The sequence below is a fragment of the Canis lupus genome, chromosome 10 (assembly GCF_011100685.1).
Source record: "Canis lupus familiaris isolate Mischka breed German Shepherd chromosome 10, alternate assembly UU_Cfam_GSD_1.0, whole genome shotgun sequence".
NCBI lineage: Eukaryota > Metazoa > Chordata > Mammalia > Carnivora > Canidae > Canis > Canis lupus.
In genome coordinates, this window is record NC_049231.1 from 47,832,558 (window position 1) to 47,852,496 (window position 19,939).

Sequence of the window (19,939 nt, forward strand, 5' to 3'; positions counted from 1 at the left end):
TCACTGTGGAGAATGAATATAACGAGATTCCAATTTTGAATCCAAACAACTAATAAATGAATGATTATGCTCATCTTAACCTATTACACCTGGTTCTAGCTGAAATCAATATTTTATGTCAACTAAGAATAGCACTTTAGATAACTGGAGAAAAACTCTGGAGAAAAAGATTTAATTGCATTATCCTAGTACCTTGGGTCCTTTTCTGTGTAAAAACGTTCATTACGTTTGTTATCACCAAAAGTTGCCCGATATACATCATGACAGCGAAGGTTCCTCTGGAAGGTGTAGAATAAAACATCTTCCTCTTCTTCATCCTTTACCCATTCTGAAAGAAAATAATTAAAGAATTATAGATTATATATTACTTGCAGTTGAAAAATAGGGCACAACACATTCAAACTTGAGTGCCACCAAAGAAGAGATGTGTAAGCTCATCCCTGGAAATGTAAATCAAACACTGGTTTGATCAGATCTAACCAATGTTATGTAGAAGTCAGCTTTTTTGGAGAATAAAATGTTGCTACATCAAGTCCAAGGTTTCAAGCAGTTCTCATTCTCAGGTTTCTAATTAAGAATTGGAATGTTCAGTCAGAGTCATGCTTACAGGAAATGAACTATGTTTACATCTACAATCTTTAAGTCTGAAGAAACACTGGATCACTTTCTCTCATGCCTAAATCTTTTCTGTCTTCCCTCAATCCACAGGATATCTCAAACTACCAATACATTTTAATGCTGGAGTTTTCTTGATCTTACCAGAAACTGTCAATAGAAGTTTTCACACGATTACATCATGACTGCCACCTGGCTGACAGTGACTGTATAAGACAGCACTGTATAATGTGCATCGTGATTTGAGAGAGATTAAAATGTACAAAATTTATGTTTCAGGGGGCACCTGGATGGCTCAGTCTGTTACGCATCCAACTCTTGATTTTGGCTCAGGTCATGATTTTGGGGTCATGAGATTGAGCCACAAGTGGGGCTTGGTACGGGGCGTGAAGCTTGCTTAAGATACTCTATCCCTCTCCCTCCGTACCTCCCTCTCCATGTCCTCCCCCCTCTCCACCAAAAGTAGGTTTCAGAATCAATTAGACTATAATTTCAATTCACTGCAAAAGTGCTTAATTATTAAACAATGGAGAAAATTAGGCAGAAAATGAAAACGGAAACAAACTATGAACATATGTATCACTCAGTGATAAAAGAAAATTTATTTATTTTTTATAAGATTTTATTTATTTATTCATGAGAGACACAAAGAGGGAGAGCCAGAGACATAGGCAGAGGGAGAAGCAGGCTCCTTGAGGAGAGCCCCGATGCGGGACTCGATCCAGGGGCTCCGGGATCACACCCTGAACCGAAGGCAGATGCTCAAATGCTGAGCCACACAGGCGTCCCGATAAAAGAAAATTTAAAGTTGATTCTCTTAGTCAAAATATCACAACTTCTACTGATGAATAAGTTCAACATGTTCCAAAGTTTGTTGGTAGTAACTCTGGGCAATCTGCTCTAATGGCTTGAGAAGATGACGTGAAATTAAAAAAAAAAAAAACAAAAAAAAAAAACCTAAATTTAAAGTTGAGTAACACACAAAATACAATTTGTATGCAAAAAGGTGTCTGAATGGTAAATTTGCAAAGAATTATTGATACATCAAAGCTGTACAGCTTGGATTCTGGCTGTAATATTTTAAAAAACATGAACATGAATTTGGATGTATAATTAAAGGGAAAGTCTCCCGAATAAGAGATAGATAGGAAGCTATGGAGTCCATAGGAATAAAAGGATTAGGCATTCACCTTCTCATTCATATGGACAAATAAAAATGTTTCAAAGGTATAGACAAGTCTCTTATAGTTGCCTAACACAGAAGACTGTTTTGTTTGATGGCTTACCAAAACTGGACACATTTGGGAAAGAAGCTTCCATTACAGGCTGATCACTGAGCTTCACAACTATACAGGTAGATGCTTCAGAATCTTCAGTTCTTATCTTAGCAGCTACATATTTTTCATCAGGAGCAACTCTGATACAATCAATGAAGGGCTGATCTAATTTAAGTTCCTCCAAATTGAATAAGACTTCATAATTATCATTATCTGCTGCATAGAGAAAAATATGAAAGTGATAACTCCACAAGATGTACTTAAAAAAATCTTTAAATTTGAATTTGCATTCCCCTTCTATAAGAGGCTACATTCTGGCTTCCTTCAGCTCTGATACCAGCTTGAAATCAAGAATCTGATATTTCTTATTTAATATTAGCCTATGTTATTCAATATTAATCTATGCATCAGCCTATGTGTTATTATTTGACAGATATAGTCTAGTACCTATAGACTATGGAGAAACTAGAAAGTTAACAGAATATAATAACATTGAACTAGAAAGTTAACAGAATGTAATAACATTGAATAATCCATGTAAAATGTCCAGTATAGTATAATATAGGATATTAGAGATGGTAAAAAAACAAAACAAAACAAAACAAAACAACCTCCATTCTCCCCTCCAAAGCTTTTAGGTATAGCTGTTAACTGTACCTTGAACAAACCCTGATATTAACTAATCATTTTTTTAAAGTAGAAATAATCTAAAATATATTTCCTATGCCTTTGAGAAATCACTATCAAATTTCCTACGAAAAATGTGAAATATGAAAAATCAGAACACTTTAGGAAAAAAGGAAAAACTATGGTGTACCTTCTTCATCTTTGGAACGAACCAAGCAGCAACCTTCTTGATAATAAACGAAACCACCATGTTTAACCTGACAAAAAACAAATAAATGGTTTAATAATAATTTAAACACAATTTAATTAATTGTTTAGTGGTCTGACCATTTAGGATGAAGAAGAAATGAGATCTTTCATAAAAAGCAGACCTAATGAAGTCTACAAATGAACACATAAAAAAATAGAAAATGGATCACTTTTTACAACACAGTAATTAAGATCTGGTTTTCATACATTCACAATTAGTGAAGGAGTTTCTAATATATAAATATAAGAGGCAACAAAGAGAAGGCATAACAAAATCTGTTTCGGTTCTTATGATGGTACAAACCGCTTTAGCTGTATTTTGGGAGTATGTGACATCCCTTTGGTGGGGCTCAGTTAACAAAAGATTCAACGGCATCTTTAAGGTAATACAAAATGAGGCAGATGAAGAAAACAGTGGTTCAGGTTAGTCTGAAAACCCAGCCAATAACTTGCTGAGATTCTTTCTTCTAAAATATGCACTCACCACCAACTGTAAATGGTTTCAATTTGATTTTTTTAAAAGATTATTCAAGAATAAGAGAGAGCAAGTAAGTAAGCAGAAGGAGGGGGCAGAGGGAGAGTTTCAAGCAGACTCTTCAATGACAAGGGGCTCTATGCCACAGCTGAGATTATGACCTGAGCCAAAACCAAGAGTCCAACACCCAGGCAACCACACCACCCAGGAGCCCATCAATTTGATTTTATACAATGCATCTAATGGGTTGACATAAATTGGGTTACAGATATAGACAACTTGAGGTTGAGAGAATATTACCCAATATATTAATAGTGCTCTTGTCTAATACCTACATGTTAAATACAATTGATTGATTGATAGGACTTCATGTAGCCTAAGACACACTTATTACCTGCTAGCTAATGGCTTATTTTCAATCTGGAATTCCTAATTCTTAACCTACTGTTATTTCCATTATACTATGAATGTGATTTTCATTTATAAGCTGTGATTCTATTTTCCAGTCTTACTGAAAAATTTGCAACATGAATGTTCAGTCTGTTTCAACTCGATATTTATGACTGTGGTAACACCAGTAAGTGGTCAAATATTTGGCTCTCAAGATATTACACTACTTGAAGTGAATTTCCTTTTATTAAAAAAAAAAAAGTGTAGACAGAGCAATCAAATCTTTTCAAATAATAAAAAAGAATGATGGTTTCATATGAACATCTCCTTGGAATTATTTAAAACATTTAAAAACAGAATTGAAAAAAAATTGAAAAAAAATAAAAATAAAAAATAAAAAAAAATACAGAATTGGCTGTTCCCCAAAACCAGAATTAACACAGAAATTAATTTTGATCTTCAGTTTTAAAAATTGCACTGTTTATTCCTTGTTGTTTAAATTTTTCAGTATAAAGACTAAAGCAGTTTAATTTTGATTTGGGATTATGTCTAGAATCACATTTGCATCTTGATTGGTAAAACCAGATTTAAAAAAAAAAAAAGACATTAAGATATCCTACCTCTGCATTGATGATTTCATATTCTTCTTGTGGCTGTGTTTCTAATTTTGTTCTCACTTTTTCAAAGGCATCCATGTTTTCTGAAAGTGGTTTTTCGTTTTCTTGTTTAATAGGCAGAAAATCCTGGAAAGAGTTTTAGTGGTATGATCATAACATCTCAAACTAGAGAGAAAAACCTTTGCTTTTTAGAGATCATCCTTATTTCCTTTTCTTGCAAGTACTACCATGTTGGTCTATACCTATGAAGTAGTATTCAGTTCAAGGATCTTAAATGCTGTTTCTTAAGCTCAATAAATAATCTCTTTTTCATTTAAAAATGTAGACGAAATAAGGTGGACACCTGATGGCTATACTAATTTAAATGGGTAAGTCGTTACCATGCTGAAGCACTAAGAAGCACTGGAGAATGTTTAGAAATACTATAAGAGAAGTGTATACAAAATTAAGCAGTAAAGGAAAGGATGTTTACATATTTAATAGTCAGGGGTAAGAGGTAGGAAAAAAGTGTTTACCGAGTTATACAAAGTATTACAATATCTTAAAAAGGAAGGAAATTTCAAAAAGAGAGGAAGACATTATCTTTATTAATAAATGTTCAACATTTTATTCACAGTAAGAATTACAAGAAATGTGTCTTTTAATTAATTAATTAATTAGTTAATATTTTTAGAAATGTGTCTTTTTAAAGATCTTCATTAGCCATAATTTTCTTCTCATGTGGGGAGAAGGAATCCCACATATAGAACTGTTTATCAGATCAAAAGGTTAATTAATGCTGTGTAAAACAGAGCTTCTTCTTAAGTTTAAGAAAAAAACATGTTTGCTTATAAAAAGAAGAAAAAATAATGGACAATTAATGAACATGAACAGAGATACAGATTAAAGCTAAAGAAGCATTCAATGTCTTATTGGAAATATGTAATAAGCTAAGAGCTTTAGGTGACCTGTGGTGAGCATGTAAATTCCACATGAATTATTAAAATTTGGATATCGCAAAAACCTGTTATCAAATAAAAAAATATTCACTAATTCAACACTTCAGAGGTTTGTCTTGGTTAAGCAAAAGCATTCTAGCCAAGATTTTCAACATCAGCTTTCTGCCAAAGACAACAACTGTACAGTGATTTGTGCCAGAGGGGCACTAAGCCTTAGTAAGGACCTCTAACAGCTGGTAAATATTTATTGCACAAGTGTATCCATGACTTTAAACACTAGAGAATGTAAGCTATAAATATAGTTTACATCACAAAGAGCTTACAATCTAAAATTAAACACAAGAATAAAACAAGTATCACCAAAACAAATTAAATGGAAAAACAATAATTTTCAGTATTTTTCCTTTGGACTTTTTTGGAGATGCTTTATGATTTGGATTAGATTCCACTTAAGAACAATTGCTGTTATGGGAGACTAAGTCATTCAGTGTATACTTCAGTCATATACTTAATACGCTTGAGTAACTACTTGAAATCCAAATAGAAGAGGCTCATATGATTTTCATTTATTTTTTAGCATTTTCACAAAATCTAGAGTTGATCTCTAGCATAGTGCGGTGAAGTATCTATATCAATAATTTCCTATTATCATCTGAAACATAAATTAGAAGGTCACTAGAAATCTATCCTGAACCTTTAAATTAGCAATAGGAATTGCTATTTCATTTTGAGATAACGTTATTTTTTCTGTAATTCTACTATAACTTTTGAAGTAAAGTCAGAATAGCTAACAAGAGTACCTCTTTCTACCTTGCAGTTTCTAACACATTCTGTGTCAGGGAGCTGGGCCCTGATATTTTTATTTTTATTTTTTTCCTGATACTTTTAATAACCATTCTTCTTCTTTTTAAAAAATCCTCATTCTTATCGAACCATGGCTAAAGTAGGGCTAAAGGCAACAGAACTGAGAATACCTGTCCACTTAGTAAAATTAATTTTACTTCCTTAACCTTTTTCTGGGTCAAAATTTTCAATAAACTGAGCTTATCTAAACCAAAACCATGGGCAGCCTGGGTGGCTCAGCGGTTTAGCGCTGCCTTCAGCCCAGGATGCGATCCTGGAGACCCAGGATCAAATCCCACTTCGGGATCCCTGCATGGAGCCTGCTTCCCCTCTGCCTGTGTCTCTGCCTCTCTGTGGATCTCATGAATACATAAAATCTTCAAAAAAAAAAAAAAAAAGAAAAAAAAAAAACACAAAACCAAAACAACCCTGTAAGCAATTAAATGGAAGTAGAACTGCCTTAATAAAATGAAAGTAGAATTCAGAGCTATTATCATCTGAAATATTTCCTCAAAAGGAATTACTCCCAGGAAAACTGAGATATTATATAATATTCATAAATCCAAGTTATTTAAATAAATTCCAATTTTATATAATATTCATAAATCTAAAATATTCAACATCCAAGTTGTTTTTGGTTTTAATCCTGTCCCAACAACTCCCATTGGGTGTTTTACAATGCCAGTTAGCATCATCTTTAGAGTATACAGCTAAACCTATCCATGTTAGCCAAGTATCTTAATATATTAATAGTCTACTGGTTTGAAGGGCATATACTACTCCTAATGAAGCTGAGGTGAGGATCACTCTAACTTAAAATTTTAAGGTTATATGAAAAGTATCACTCCATTAGTGGAAAAAGGTACTCTTTCCCACTTTTGAGGTGACATACCATAAAACCATTTTAATAATGAAACTTATGAAACAGGAGGATGAAATATGTACCTTTCATTATGGCAACCACAAATTTTCTTTTAAGATTTTATTTATTAATGAGAGACACAGACAAGAGGCAGAAAGAGAAGCAGGCTCCTTGTAGGGAGCCTGATGCAGAACTCGATCCCAGGACCATGGGATCACAACCCGAGCCGAAGGCAGATGCTCAACCACTGAGCCACCCAGGTGTCCCTGGGAACAATGAATTCTAAAGGCAGAAAAATTGCACACTGGAGAAACACACTGGACAGTTTTTGGTCAAGACAGTACCATTAATAAATGGCTAATTCCATGACCAGGGCAGGAGAGTTAAAAATAAGCATGTGAGAAAGCAAAGAAATACCCAAAGCTTAATGGAGATGTGTTAAAACGTCCAGTTTGTAAAGGTTCCTACATTTGGGGAAAATTTGAGCATCAAAAAGAATAATGATTTTGACTGTTATTACCCTGAAAAATAGGAAAAATCGTAATTTGAAAACAAGTCAAAACAAACAACAAAAAACTCCCAAATACACCAAATTAGAAAAAAGAAAACTCTCTTTACAAAATAGTATCAGCTAATAAATGTAGAAATAATTAGAAAATCATTAGCAACACCAGTGTAACAACTGATTAGGGTAAAGATCATTAATGGTTGTTAAGCTTATTAGGTGAAATGATGTTGGGTAACCCAATGCTCATTCAGCACCAAGTACTACCCTATGGATTACTTAGTAACTTCAAAGAGAATAAGGCCCCCTTAATTATGGAGAGAACTAGCAATTATCACCTTAACCAAAATTATCAACCTTAACATCATTAATAATGGGACAAACTGACATTAAAAGTCTTATTAGGGCAGCCCGGGTGGCTCAGTGGTTTAGCACCACCTTCAGCCCAGGGCGCGATCCTGGAGACCCAGGATCGAGTCCCACATCGGGCTCCCTGCATGGAGCCTGCTTCTCCCTCTGCCTGTGTCTCTGCCCCTCTCTCTCTCTCTCTCTCTCTCTCTGTGTGTCTCTCATGAATAAATAAATAAAATCTTAAAAAAAATAAAATAAAAAAATAAAAGTCTCGTGAAATGCAACACGAAGCATTTCAACTTAAGAGAGAGTAAACCTAAAGGGGAATAGAGAAACAGAATAAAGTTGTTTCAATGAAATTGATAAACTAGAGAAGATCAATAAAAAGCTGGTTGCTTTATTTTATATTTAAAAAAAGTTGTCCTCTGAAAAACGTACTAAAAAAAGACATGTAGAGCGAAAGCAATTAGGAAAAGAATATTAGAAATGAATAAGATGGCATAACTACAGATATAACAGATTAAAAAAAACCACAATAAAAATCTTTATCCTATACATTTGAAAACACAGATAAAATGAATGTTTTCTAGAAAATAAATGAATTACCAAAACAGATAAAAAAACAGAACAGCAGGGCAGCCCGGGTGGCTCAAGGGTTTAGTGCCACCTTCAGCCCAGGGCCTGATCCTGGAGGCTGGGGATCAAGTCCCACGTCAGGGTCCCTACATGGAGCCTGCTTCTCCCTCTGCCTGTCTCTCTCTCTCTGTGTCTCTCATGAATAAATAAATAAAATCTAAAAAAAAAACAAAACAAAAACCAAAACAAAAAAACAAAAACCAAAAACAGAACAGCTTTATACACCAATAACTATCAAAGAACTTAAGCTGGTAATTAAGTGTTCTCTTTTTATTTATTTATTTATTAAAAGATTGATTGATTGATTTATGATAGACATAGAGAGGCAGAGACACAGGAGGAAGGAGAAGCAGGCTCCATGCCAGGGGCCCAATGTGGGACTCATTCCCGGGACTCCAGGATCGTGCCCTGGGCCAAAGGCAGGTGCCGAACCACTGAGACACTCAGGGATCCCCAAGTGTTCTCTTTTTAGAAGAGGAACCAAACCCAGATGCTTTCCAAGGTAGCTTTCTTAAATCTTCAAGGAACAGATAATCTTCTCATATGCAAAGAAAAAAAATGTCTTACTGTAAAATACGGACTAAAAAAACCCACCAAAATAAAATACAATGAATCAATGTATTTTTAAAACACACAAAACAAAAAATAGTAACAACAATAATAAAACCTTATGTGACCAAATAGGATATATCTTAATAAAAGGAGGATTCATCATTAGAAAAATCTAATGTCATCTAACACAAATAAAGGAGGTAAGTCTTCAGGCCATTTCCATAAATGCAGGAAAAAGCAGAAAATAATCAACTTTAAAAAAGGATAAAACCTTAAATTAGGAATAGAGAATTTAGAGAAATTGGGAACTACGTTGACTTGATAAAAGGTTTGTTTTTACACAGGAATGTACTAAATCTGTAATTAATACACCTGAAGTGCATTCATATTAGTACACATCTTATTTAGCATCTGTGAAATTCTTCTCAGTAACCTTAATTATAATCACTTAAAATATCTAGTTACAGGGACGCCTGAGTGGCTCAGCAGTTGAGCGTCTGCCCTGGGCTCAGGGCATGATCCCAGAATCTGGGATCCAGTCCCACATCAGGCTCCTTGCAGGGAGCCTGCTTCTCCCTCTGCCTGTGTCTCTGCCTCTCTCTTTCTTTCTGTGTGTGTGTCTTTCATAAATAAATAAATAAATTAATTAAAAAATCTAGCTATATTTGCTGTTTCATTATTCAAAAGTGATTGTTAAATGAAGGTAAGTAATTGCTTCCTATGCCCCCTGCTTCAAATTCCTTTCCTCCCTTTTCTTGAGCCTAAGATTTCTGCCCTTCTCATTCCATTGACTGCTCTTGTCAAGGTCACTGACGGCCACAGCACTACAAAATACAAATGTTATTCCAAGTATTGATATTACTTGACCTATAAACATCATGACACAGTTGATCACTTCCTCCTGAGAACACTTTTCTCCACTTGACTTCCAGGACACCTCATGCTTATTGTTTTCCTAGCTCACTAGCCCTACTTAGTCTCTTTAACTGGTTCCTATTAAATTCCCTGGCGTCGGGATCCCTGGGTGGCGCAGTGGTTTAGCGCCTGCCTTTGGCCCAGGGCGCAATCCTGGAGTCCCGGGATCGAATCCCACGTCGGGCTCCCAGTGCATGGAGCCTGCTTCTCCCTCTGCCTCTCTCTCTCTCTGTGTGACTATCATAAATAAATAAAAATAAAAAAAAATAAATAAATTCCCTGGCGTCTTGGGCAGTCCGGGTGGCTCAGAGGTTTAGAACCGCATTCAGACCAGGGTGTGGTCCTGGAGATGGGGATTCCCATGTCAGACTCCCTGCACGGAGCCTGCTTATTCCTCTGCCTGTGTCTGTGTGTGTCTCTCTCTCCGTCTCTCATGAATAAGTAAATCAAATCTTTAAAAAATATATAAATGCTCTGGCTTAACATCTGCATGGCCTGGACCACTTCTTCATCTACAATCTGCCTGAATTCCCTTGGTGATCTCATCCAGCCTCATGACCTTAAATGCTCTTTATAGGCTGAGGACTCCCAAATTTATAGCTTTACCCTGAACCTTTCCACTGCACAAGTTGAATCTGTTTGTCAAATTGACTACTCAACATTTCTTCTTGAAGGACTAACAAGGATGTCAAAAAATGCCCCAAACAGAACTTCCAATCTCCCCACGTACCCTCTCACCCCCAAAACTGGTTCTTCAATCACTTTAATCCTGATAAATGACAATTCTGTCCTTCTAGATGCTCAGGTTTAAAATCATAGTCTTCTCTCTTTATACAACCAAGTTATCTGCAAATGTTTTCAAGTTGACTTTCAAAATCTACCTAGAATCTGACCACTTATTACTCTTATACTGGTAATACTCTGTTCATACTGTTATCTTTTCTCCTTTGGATAAGAAGAAAGCCCAAATACTGTTTCTGCTGTCTTCCATAGTCTGTTTTCAACAAAAGAGCTAGAGTCAGCCTAAAGTCAGATTATATCACTTCTTCGAAGTTCTCCGAGGGGAAGAGGAAAAGCGAAAATCCTTACAATGGCCTGCAAGATCCTTGTTCCATGACCTTGATGACCCCATCTACTACTATACTCCTCCCACACCCATTTAATCTGAGCCACATTGGCCTCTTTGATATTGCTTGAATGTGATTGGCTTGCTCCTATCTCATTTTCTTAGAACTTGCTATGCCCTATGCCCAAACACCTCCTTCAAGCTATTGCTCAAATGTCACCTTCACAAGCCTTCTTTGACCATCCTATTAAAATAACAATCCTTATTTCAATATGGCCTCTTCATTCTTTCCCTGTCTTAAGTTTCACTGTACCTACTGCTTCTGACATACTTTGTTTTATTCATTTGTTTCTTTGTTCTCTCTTCTCTCAACTAGAATGGTAAGCTTCATGAAGGCAGGGATTTTTGTTCCTTTGCTCACTGCTGTATACTTGTTAGAATGGTGTATAGGAAGTGTTCAACAAATAATTGCTGAGTAGAATGAAACAAAGCATAAAACATAAAAATTTAAAAACCTATCAAAACAAAGACAAAGTGAAAAGACGTAGCACAAATTACAGAAAAGAAATCTACAGTACATAAAAGACAAAGGACATGTAAAGAACTCTTATGAATCAGTAAGAAAAAGAAAACCCAGTAGGAAAAACGGTCAACGTATATGAATAAGTAATTCAAGATAAAACCAAAGGGGTTAATAAACACAGAAAAGATGCTCAACTTCATTATTAATCAGGGTAGTGAATATTAGATGATGACATACTTGACACATTTATCTGTTGGGAGAAAAGGAAAAAGGTCTGATAAAGTGAGATGCAGAACTCTTATATATTCCTTATTTGCATTTAAAATGGTTTTACCAATCTAGTTATTTCATAAGGCAACATTAGCATGCGAATACAATCAGGAATTCCAATTTTAAAGACAGTCTAGCACATATAGATAAAGAGATATATATATGTAAGATTGTGCTTTGCAGCTTTTGTTTGGTAAGTCTGGAAACTGGAGAAAATCGGCTTACTTGTCCAAAGAAAATGGATTGTGTATATTATATAATGAAACACTACATAGTAGTTGTATTAAATGAACTAGCAACATACATATTAATGTGGGATCTCAAAATTTTAAGTTGAACAAAAAAGCTAAACAATTTTACATATAGTATATAAAATCTCAAAACTTGCAAAACACTCGTATATGTCATCTGTACATACAAATACATGTGCAACTTACATAAAAACACACACGGATAGATACATTAAAGACAATGACCACCCCTGGGGAAATTTGGGAATGTGATTGAGGAAGCACACAGGAGTCTTCAAATGTTTATTTTTTTCCAGTTAAGAAAAGTCACATTGAGTAATGAGTGCTCATTATGGTATTTGGATTTCATAAGCATTTGTACTAATTTGTAATAAAAGATACTAAAAAAGAAAGATTGGGAATCAGGTTACCTGATGTCTAGTTCTGACTGCTAATTTTTTACTTAACCTTGGGCTTTGTGGCTCTGTTTTTTTCATTTTGTAAAGAAAGAGCTCACACACTTCCTGATTTCAAAACCTACTATAAAGCTATAGAATCAAGATAGTGTGGTACTGGCATAATGATACACATACAGATCAACAAGTTAGAACTGGGAATTAAGAGATAAACTGAACATTTATGGTCGATTGATTTTTGACACTGGTGTGAATAAAATGCAATGGAAGAATAGTCTTTTCAACAAATAGTATGGGGATAACTGGATATGTATCTACAAGCAAATGAATGAAGGTGGACTCCTGCTTACTTCTTTTGGTTAATCTTTGATCATTCTGGCTACACTACTCATACTGGTTTCCTCTGTAGATCTGAAGCGTTTATACATGCTGCTACCTCTGCTTGGCAGGGCCTTAACTACATGAGTCATTTCTTCATCCAGCTCAATCCTTTATTTTGGGATTAGTTCCAGAATTATATTGCAATCCATAGACATGGCATTCTATAAACTGATGTAGGCCTCTAATTACAGGGACAAGCATTCATTCAACAATATTACTATATCATGCACTGTTTCAGACAAAAGGAAACAATGCTGAACAAGACAGGCATACCCCTACCCTTATGAATTTTACATTTTAGTTAGGAAGACAAAAACAAAAAGGGAAAATGACCAATGAAATAATAATAAAGTGGCAGGAAAAAAATCAAGGCTATAGTAGAAAATAATTAAGTGAGGAAGAGTTACTTTGGTTACCAGTCAGAAATGTACTTTCTTAGAAGTAACATTTAACTAAGACCTAAAATAGGAGAAGGAACTAAGGTAGAGATAAATGGCATAAGGGAACAGCATGTATGGGCCCTAAGATGGATGTGAAAGAGTTCTGTTCTTTGATCTGGGAGATGATCACAGTGGCTTTACCAAGGTGAATGGGGAGCAAAGTGGCATAAACCAAGACAAAGACAGATGCAGCAAGGCCTTGGGGGCACAAAATTAGGAAACTGGATTTTATCTTTATGTAATAAATTCTATTAGAGTTTTAAGGTAAGGAGTAACATCACTTAATTTATATATATATATATATATATACACACACACACACACACACACACACACACATATATATTTTTTAAAGATTTATTTATTTTTAAGACACACACACTGAGAGAGAGAGGCAGAGACATAGGCAGAGGGAGAAGCAGGCTCCTCACAGGGATCCTGATGTGGGACTTGATTCAGTGTTTCTGAAAGTATGTCACACATGATGGCATACAAGATTTGGGGTATGTGAGCATTTTATTAAAAAGAATATAACTAGCACATCACATTGGTCATTTACTAAATTTATTCCTTAGAATTAGCTAAAATAATTAAGTAAATAGTCATAGTGCTACTGAGATATAGTTAAAAAAAAAAATCACAAAGCTAGCTTGGGATACAGTGCTAAGTGATGTGATAGTAGGGCAAAGGAACAGGAGGAATAAAGAATGTTTTCCTGTGCTCTAGAGTTTGAACAACTGAGTATACAGCAATGAAAAGAAGAACTGAATTGCAGAAGTTCAACTATGGAAAGTTTGTCAAAAGATGTCCAACAGGAGAGTGTTAAGAGGCCATAAAATACTGTGCGGCAGAGGGGAATCTGGGATGAATAACTGCTATGGTAGTTAAATCCACTGGAATGAAAAAAAAATTCCATAGGAATGGATAAGATTACTTAAAAAGAAATTAAAGAGACAATAAAGGGCCAGGACCAAGTCCTGAGAAACTCCAAATTTAGAGGTCATATGAAATAAATGTTAGAAAAGGAGACTGAAGATAGGTTTACAAGGTAGGAAGAAAACCATGAAAATGTGGAGTCAAGAGGCAAACAGAAGAGTGTTTCAAGGAGGGATGGATGGTCAAGTGTATCAAATATGCTGAGAGCCTGTAAAAGGAGCTTGAAAGAGAAGGTCTACTGGGTGGAAATATGCTACATCTCTGGTGACATTAACAGAGTTGTCTTTTTTTTTCTTAACTTTTTTATTATTTTTAGAAAGGGTGGGGAGAGGGAAGAGAAAGAATCTTAGACGTAGTGTGGAGCCTCACATGGTGCTTGGTCTCACAACCCCAAGATCATGACCTAACTGAAATTAAGAGTCAGACACTCAGCAGACTGAGCCACCCAGGTGCCCCAACACTAACAGGGGTTTTAATGGAGGAATAGAAGCCATAGTCTAGCAGGTTAAAGAACAAATGAAAAAAATGGAGAAAAATGAAAAAATGGACTGGAGAAAATAAGAATGAAGCTTTATCTATAAGGCAATCTCACTTTGATTTATTCCAAAAAAAATTATGAGAGTACAATGTTCACTTTCTTTACTGGCTTTCCTGAATTTTACTTTCAAAATATCCCTTTACTACTTCTTACCTGATGATGTTTCAAACTCATTAGTTAGAACTAGTAGTTCCTACAAATCACAGATCACGAGCACTAGTGATGGGATATCCATCTGCTAACCTATCTCTCTTAGAACTACTGCAGGAACTGCTAATCTGTATTGTAGAAATAGCCAACATCTTTAACCAAAGGATTTCGTATTTTCTCTATTTGGTTTTCTTTTTGTATCTTGTTTAACAATCAAAGATTTTACGAATTGCTTTTGTAGGTACAGAAGGATGTAGAAGAAATATGGTATCTGGTTTGATGCTAGTCTTTGAATATTACTAGTTGGTGTAGAGTATAATGACAAGTTCATTTTGTCCTCTGGTACTGTAAAATGGAAAGCTAAGGTACTTGCCAGTAAGAACTTTAGAACTCAATGAATTCTTAGGTTTAGGTCAGCAATGTTTGGCAACCAAGTGTCTCTAGCTCCTACATGCAAGTCCATGGTCAGTGGGAGGCTGGGAATTTCAGAATTACCTAACGAACTTTAAAAAAGGAGGAGAAAAAGACCTCAGTCACAGAGATTCTGATCCAGCAGATATGGAGGGAGATCCAGGAATCTGGACTTCTAAAAAGCTCCCAGGGACTCCTGATATACAGCCATAGTGCAGAAGATGGTACTAAAGAATCCCAAATGTATAGGTGATAATTTATTGCTAAGATTAATAAGGTAGAGGTGATGGAATCATGAAACTTTAGCACCTGGAGGACTTTTAAAGAGCACCATATTGAAACTCCCTTTCTTTTTCCAGTCAAAAGGATTAGAATTCTGACTAGTTCACAAACACCAGTCATGCATGGCCAGACCTCTTGCCTTCTGGCATTTTTTAAAAAGATATTTTATTTATTCATGAAAGACATAGAGAGGCAGAGACCTTGGCAGAGGGAGAAGCAGGCTCCCTGTGGAGAGTCTGATGTGGGACTCGATCCCAGGAACCTGGGATCACGCCCTGAGCTAAAGGCAGATGCTCAACCACCAAGCTACCCAGGCGTCCTGCCTTCTGGCATTTCTATTACATATGATGCCCCTTTTTTTTTTTAAAGATTTATTTATTTATTTATTTATGATAGACAGAGAGAGAGGCAGAGACACAGGCAGAGGGAGAAGCAGGCTCCATGCCGGGAGCCCGATGCGGGACTCGATCCAGGGACTCCAGGATCACGCCCTGGGCCAAAGGCAGGCGCTAAACCGCTGAGCCACCCAGGGATCCCCCCCTTATTGTTTTTTAGTTAACTTAAGCAGATATATTTTAATTTGCCTACAGGCACTAACACTTTGGTTTTTTTTTAAATGTATCTATAGGAGTGAGAAAGTTAGATCTGAGTGCATGCTTGCTGAAAGAAAATGGATGTTGTTCCAAGGTCTCTTCATAGCTTTCCCAGGTCCCAATGATCATAAAAGCACAGCTTTCAGATCATATTGTTTCTCTTGGAAGAAATGGTTGATATACCATATGTGAAAGCAGGACCAGTTTGTTACTAAAAGAGCTACTTTTTCTTGCAGTCATTTAGTCACATTACAGTTTCTAGGTGACAGGCATCTGTGAGAAGAGAATTAGAAAGTTGCTTCAGGGACAAATGGAGGGAAAAAATAGTCAACCTCCTGTTCAGGGTGTGAGCCAATCTCAGCTGTCAGTCTGCTGGTAATTCCTGCCTACTATTTATAAACTAAGACTCAAGATAAACGTACTCGATGACAAAATGTTCCAAACAAATGCAAAATAAAATGATCTAAAGATCCAAAATTTTTTGAATAGTAAAATTTAAAGTTTCTGTTTCTTAAGTAGAATAAAGCTGCATACACATACACAAGGTAATAATGAAATAAAAGGAATCAAATTGCTAAACTAAGCCAAGATACCATAAAAAGAAAAATAATTTGAAAGACTAAGATGTAAAAAAAAAAAGACGTAAAGAGTAAAAATGTCTAGGAACCAGAGATAAAAAATCAAAAGCAAAAACCAACAAGAAACAGACAAAAAACAAAACCCACACAAGAACTCACAAGCTTGAGCTAAGAGCATACATTAAATAAAAAAAGAATCTAGTAAAATAAGATGAAAAAAAATTTTTAAAAAGAGAAGCCACTCAAGTATCCATCGACAAATAGAAATATGGTATATATGTATATACAATGGAATATTATTCAGCCATAAAGAGGATGAAGTTCTGATGTATGCTACAACATGGATGGACCTTGAAAACATTTTATTTATTTATTTATTTATTTTTTTAAAATTTTATTTATTTATGATAGTCACACAGAGAGAGATGAGAGAGAGGCAGAGACACAGGCAGAGGGAGAAGCAGGCTCCATGCACCGGGAGCCCGATGTGGGATTCGATCCCAGGTCTCCAGGATCGCACCCTGGGCCAAAGGCAGGCGCCAAACCGCTGCGCTACCCAGGGATCCCACCTTGAAAACATTTTAAATGAAATAAGCCAAACATAGAAGAATACCGTACGACATGAATTAACTCAACAGGCAAATTCATAGAGACAGTAGATATAAGGTTACCAGGGGCTTGGAAAAGGAAGCAGTGAGGAATTACTGTTTCATGCATACATTTCTTTTGGGTGATGACAGGATTTTAGAAATAGCGGTGATGACTACAACATTCTGAATGTAATTGCCACTGGCTAATTTTAGGTTTATACACATTTTACCACAATAAAAAAATGAGGTAGTAAAAACAGACTAAAAAGAAAAAAACCAGTACACAACAAAACATTTTAAACCAGAGATTAAAATATTAAAATAATATGGTAAATTATTGCAAAAGTATCACTCCCAAATGAAATTTAAAGAGCCTAAGGAACATAACAAGTTTATGGTAGGGAGGTATGTCAAAGTGGCAGCAGCATAAATAGATAGCTTAATATCAGATAAGTAGGATGACCATGTAATTTACCATCCTAACCAGGACATTTCTGAGAGGAAAGGGGACCCTATTAATAATTACACAGGGACAACAGGTGTAGATTGGGACTGTCCTAGGCAAATAGGAATGTGTGGTGACTCTACACATAAAGGTAATCAGGTCCTCAAGGTTGAGGTCAAGCCCACAGCTTGGGGTCTTGCCAAAGTACAACAGTCTGAAACCATCTTCCTGAAAGACCCAAGTGGTCAAAAATGCAAGCCTTTTTTTTTTCTTTTTTTTTTTAAACAAAGGATTAACACAATTACATGGAGTTATTCAAGTTTACTAATTTGGGATTCATAAACAATTAACATCTTATTAGATTTTGTTAAAAGCTATTACGATATTCTGGGAATTCAGGAAGCTGAATTATACTTTGAAACGCACAGATTGGCAACCTTCTCAGGTCTCCTCCCTCCTTGGGAGCTTTGTACTCTATCATTCAATAAAGTTTACTATCACTCGATAAACCTTGCTTTGCTGCCCACAGAATAAGAAAAAAAAAAAAAGAAAAAGGAAAAAAGATATGCACTGGCAGGTGTAAAGATTTCCTTTTTTTTTTTTTTTTTAGGTGTATAGATTTCCTAACGTGAATCATTTTCTATAAATACACATCTTTATATATTACATTACAGTGCTAAAAATTTATACATGTATATGCTTTTATACTTATATCGAACTATAGACAATTAAACCTTAACATTTAAAAAATTAAACTAGAACTACTGAGAAAATTAGTAACTGAGATCCTATCCATTCTTTATCTTTAAATTAAATTATTTTAAACTAAAATTTAAAACTAAAATTAATCTTAATGACCTATAAACAGGTTAACTTAAAAGTCCATACCTTACTTGAGAAGCTCCGAGTTGGGATGTTTCTTGCTAACTCTGATATCGTGGGTTTACTCTGCAGACACTTGGTTAGGTGATATTTTTTCAATTTTATTCTATTGTAATAATGATCAGCGAAGTTACAGTGATTCAAGTGCTGTTTCTGCATGCATTTCCCAAGGTGAGGAATACTATACTTCAAAGCCTGGAGAAATAATTTGCTCTTCTGCTGCATGATATCAGAGTACCTGGTTTATGCTCCCTTTGGAGCATATGATTTCATAGGTAGGATTACACAGTAGTGGGTTCTCAGAGTATCTAAGATCCGTAGTTCTTATCCCTCCCCTTCAGGGCCATCCACCCCTCAGGTTATGAATAACTGCAGACAGCTGATAACTCAGGTTAAAAATACCTGAGAACTTGTGTAAGTTTAAGTTTCATTCAAATCACACTTCTTGGCAGACGGGACTTAAATGTCTCATTTGTACAGTCAGTCCTATCAGGCTCAAACTAGGCAGCACTGATTCTGGTACACATGGGGCAAACTAAAAAACAATAACAAAATAAAAAACAAAAAAATAAAAATTTGCAAATTTACACACACTTAAATGAAGGCATTCTGGAACTCTTGAGGGTGTTAAGAGGCAATTGCGAAATTCAGAACTTATCTTTGGTACACATATGAAGGATAAGCCAGAAAAGCCTACTTAGTAAAGGTAGAAGAGTGTTGAGTGTTTGCTACGTGCCAGACACTTTTATACACTTTGTCTAATTTAAACTTCATAAGGACCTGATAGAGTTGCCATTATAACGTTCATTTTACAGGTGAGCAAGCTGTGGCTCTGGGAAGTTTCCACAAGTGCCCTGGGTCACCTGGACAGAAAGTAATAGGACAAAAAGTCCAATCTGGTTTGGCTCCACATCTTAGACTCCCCACCGGACTTAACGTTAAAGAGGTCTTTAGCTCTTTATTTAAAACAAAACACATCACTTCAGAATGGGGGGGGGGGGGGGGGGAAGAATGTGAGGCCACCTCTGATTTCTGCTGAAAAGATGGTTCTTTATTAACCCATCAAAGTAAGGCTAGTAAGAAGAGACACCTGGGTTCAGGTCGTCACTCCGGCACTCCCCACCTGTGCCTCAGTTTCTTCATCTGCAAAACTGAGATAATGACACCATTTACCTTATGGAGTCAAGAATTAAACTAGACAATTTTTGTTAAGATCTTAATACGGCGCCTGGCTCGTAGCGGGCACTCAATAGATACCGGCTACTGTGATTTTAAGAAAAGCGGCAAGTATCTTGCACACGGTTGAATGTCATCGTGGAAGTCTTCCGCAAAAGGCCCCTCGGTGTCAAAGGCATA

At 35.8% G+C, this 19,939-nt stretch overlaps 1 protein-coding gene across 6 annotated transcripts in view; it reads right to left on the reverse strand.

The window, feature by feature from the left end:
- Positions 1 to 19,939, reverse strand: part of PREPL (prolyl endopeptidase like) — a 58,843-nt gene that overhangs the window by 38,258 nt on the left and 646 nt on the right. For 2 of the 6 annotated variants that reach the window (XR_005365819.1, XM_038551170.1), the window contains exons 1-5: positions 18,590 to 18,970; positions 4,254 to 4,376; positions 2,710 to 2,776; positions 1,902 to 2,108; positions 193 to 328 (exon numbers count right to left, since the gene is read on the reverse strand). Coding sequence is in view for 5 of the 6 variants with exons in the window: in XM_038551170.1 (XP_038407098.1) it covers positions 193 to 328; positions 1,902 to 2,108; positions 2,710 to 2,776; positions 4,254 to 4,376; positions 18,590 to 18,808 (752 nt within the window). In the remaining variant the exon portion in view is untranslated. The other 4 variants (XM_038551174.1, XM_038551173.1, XM_038551176.1 and 1 more) reach the window with 4 other exon arrangements.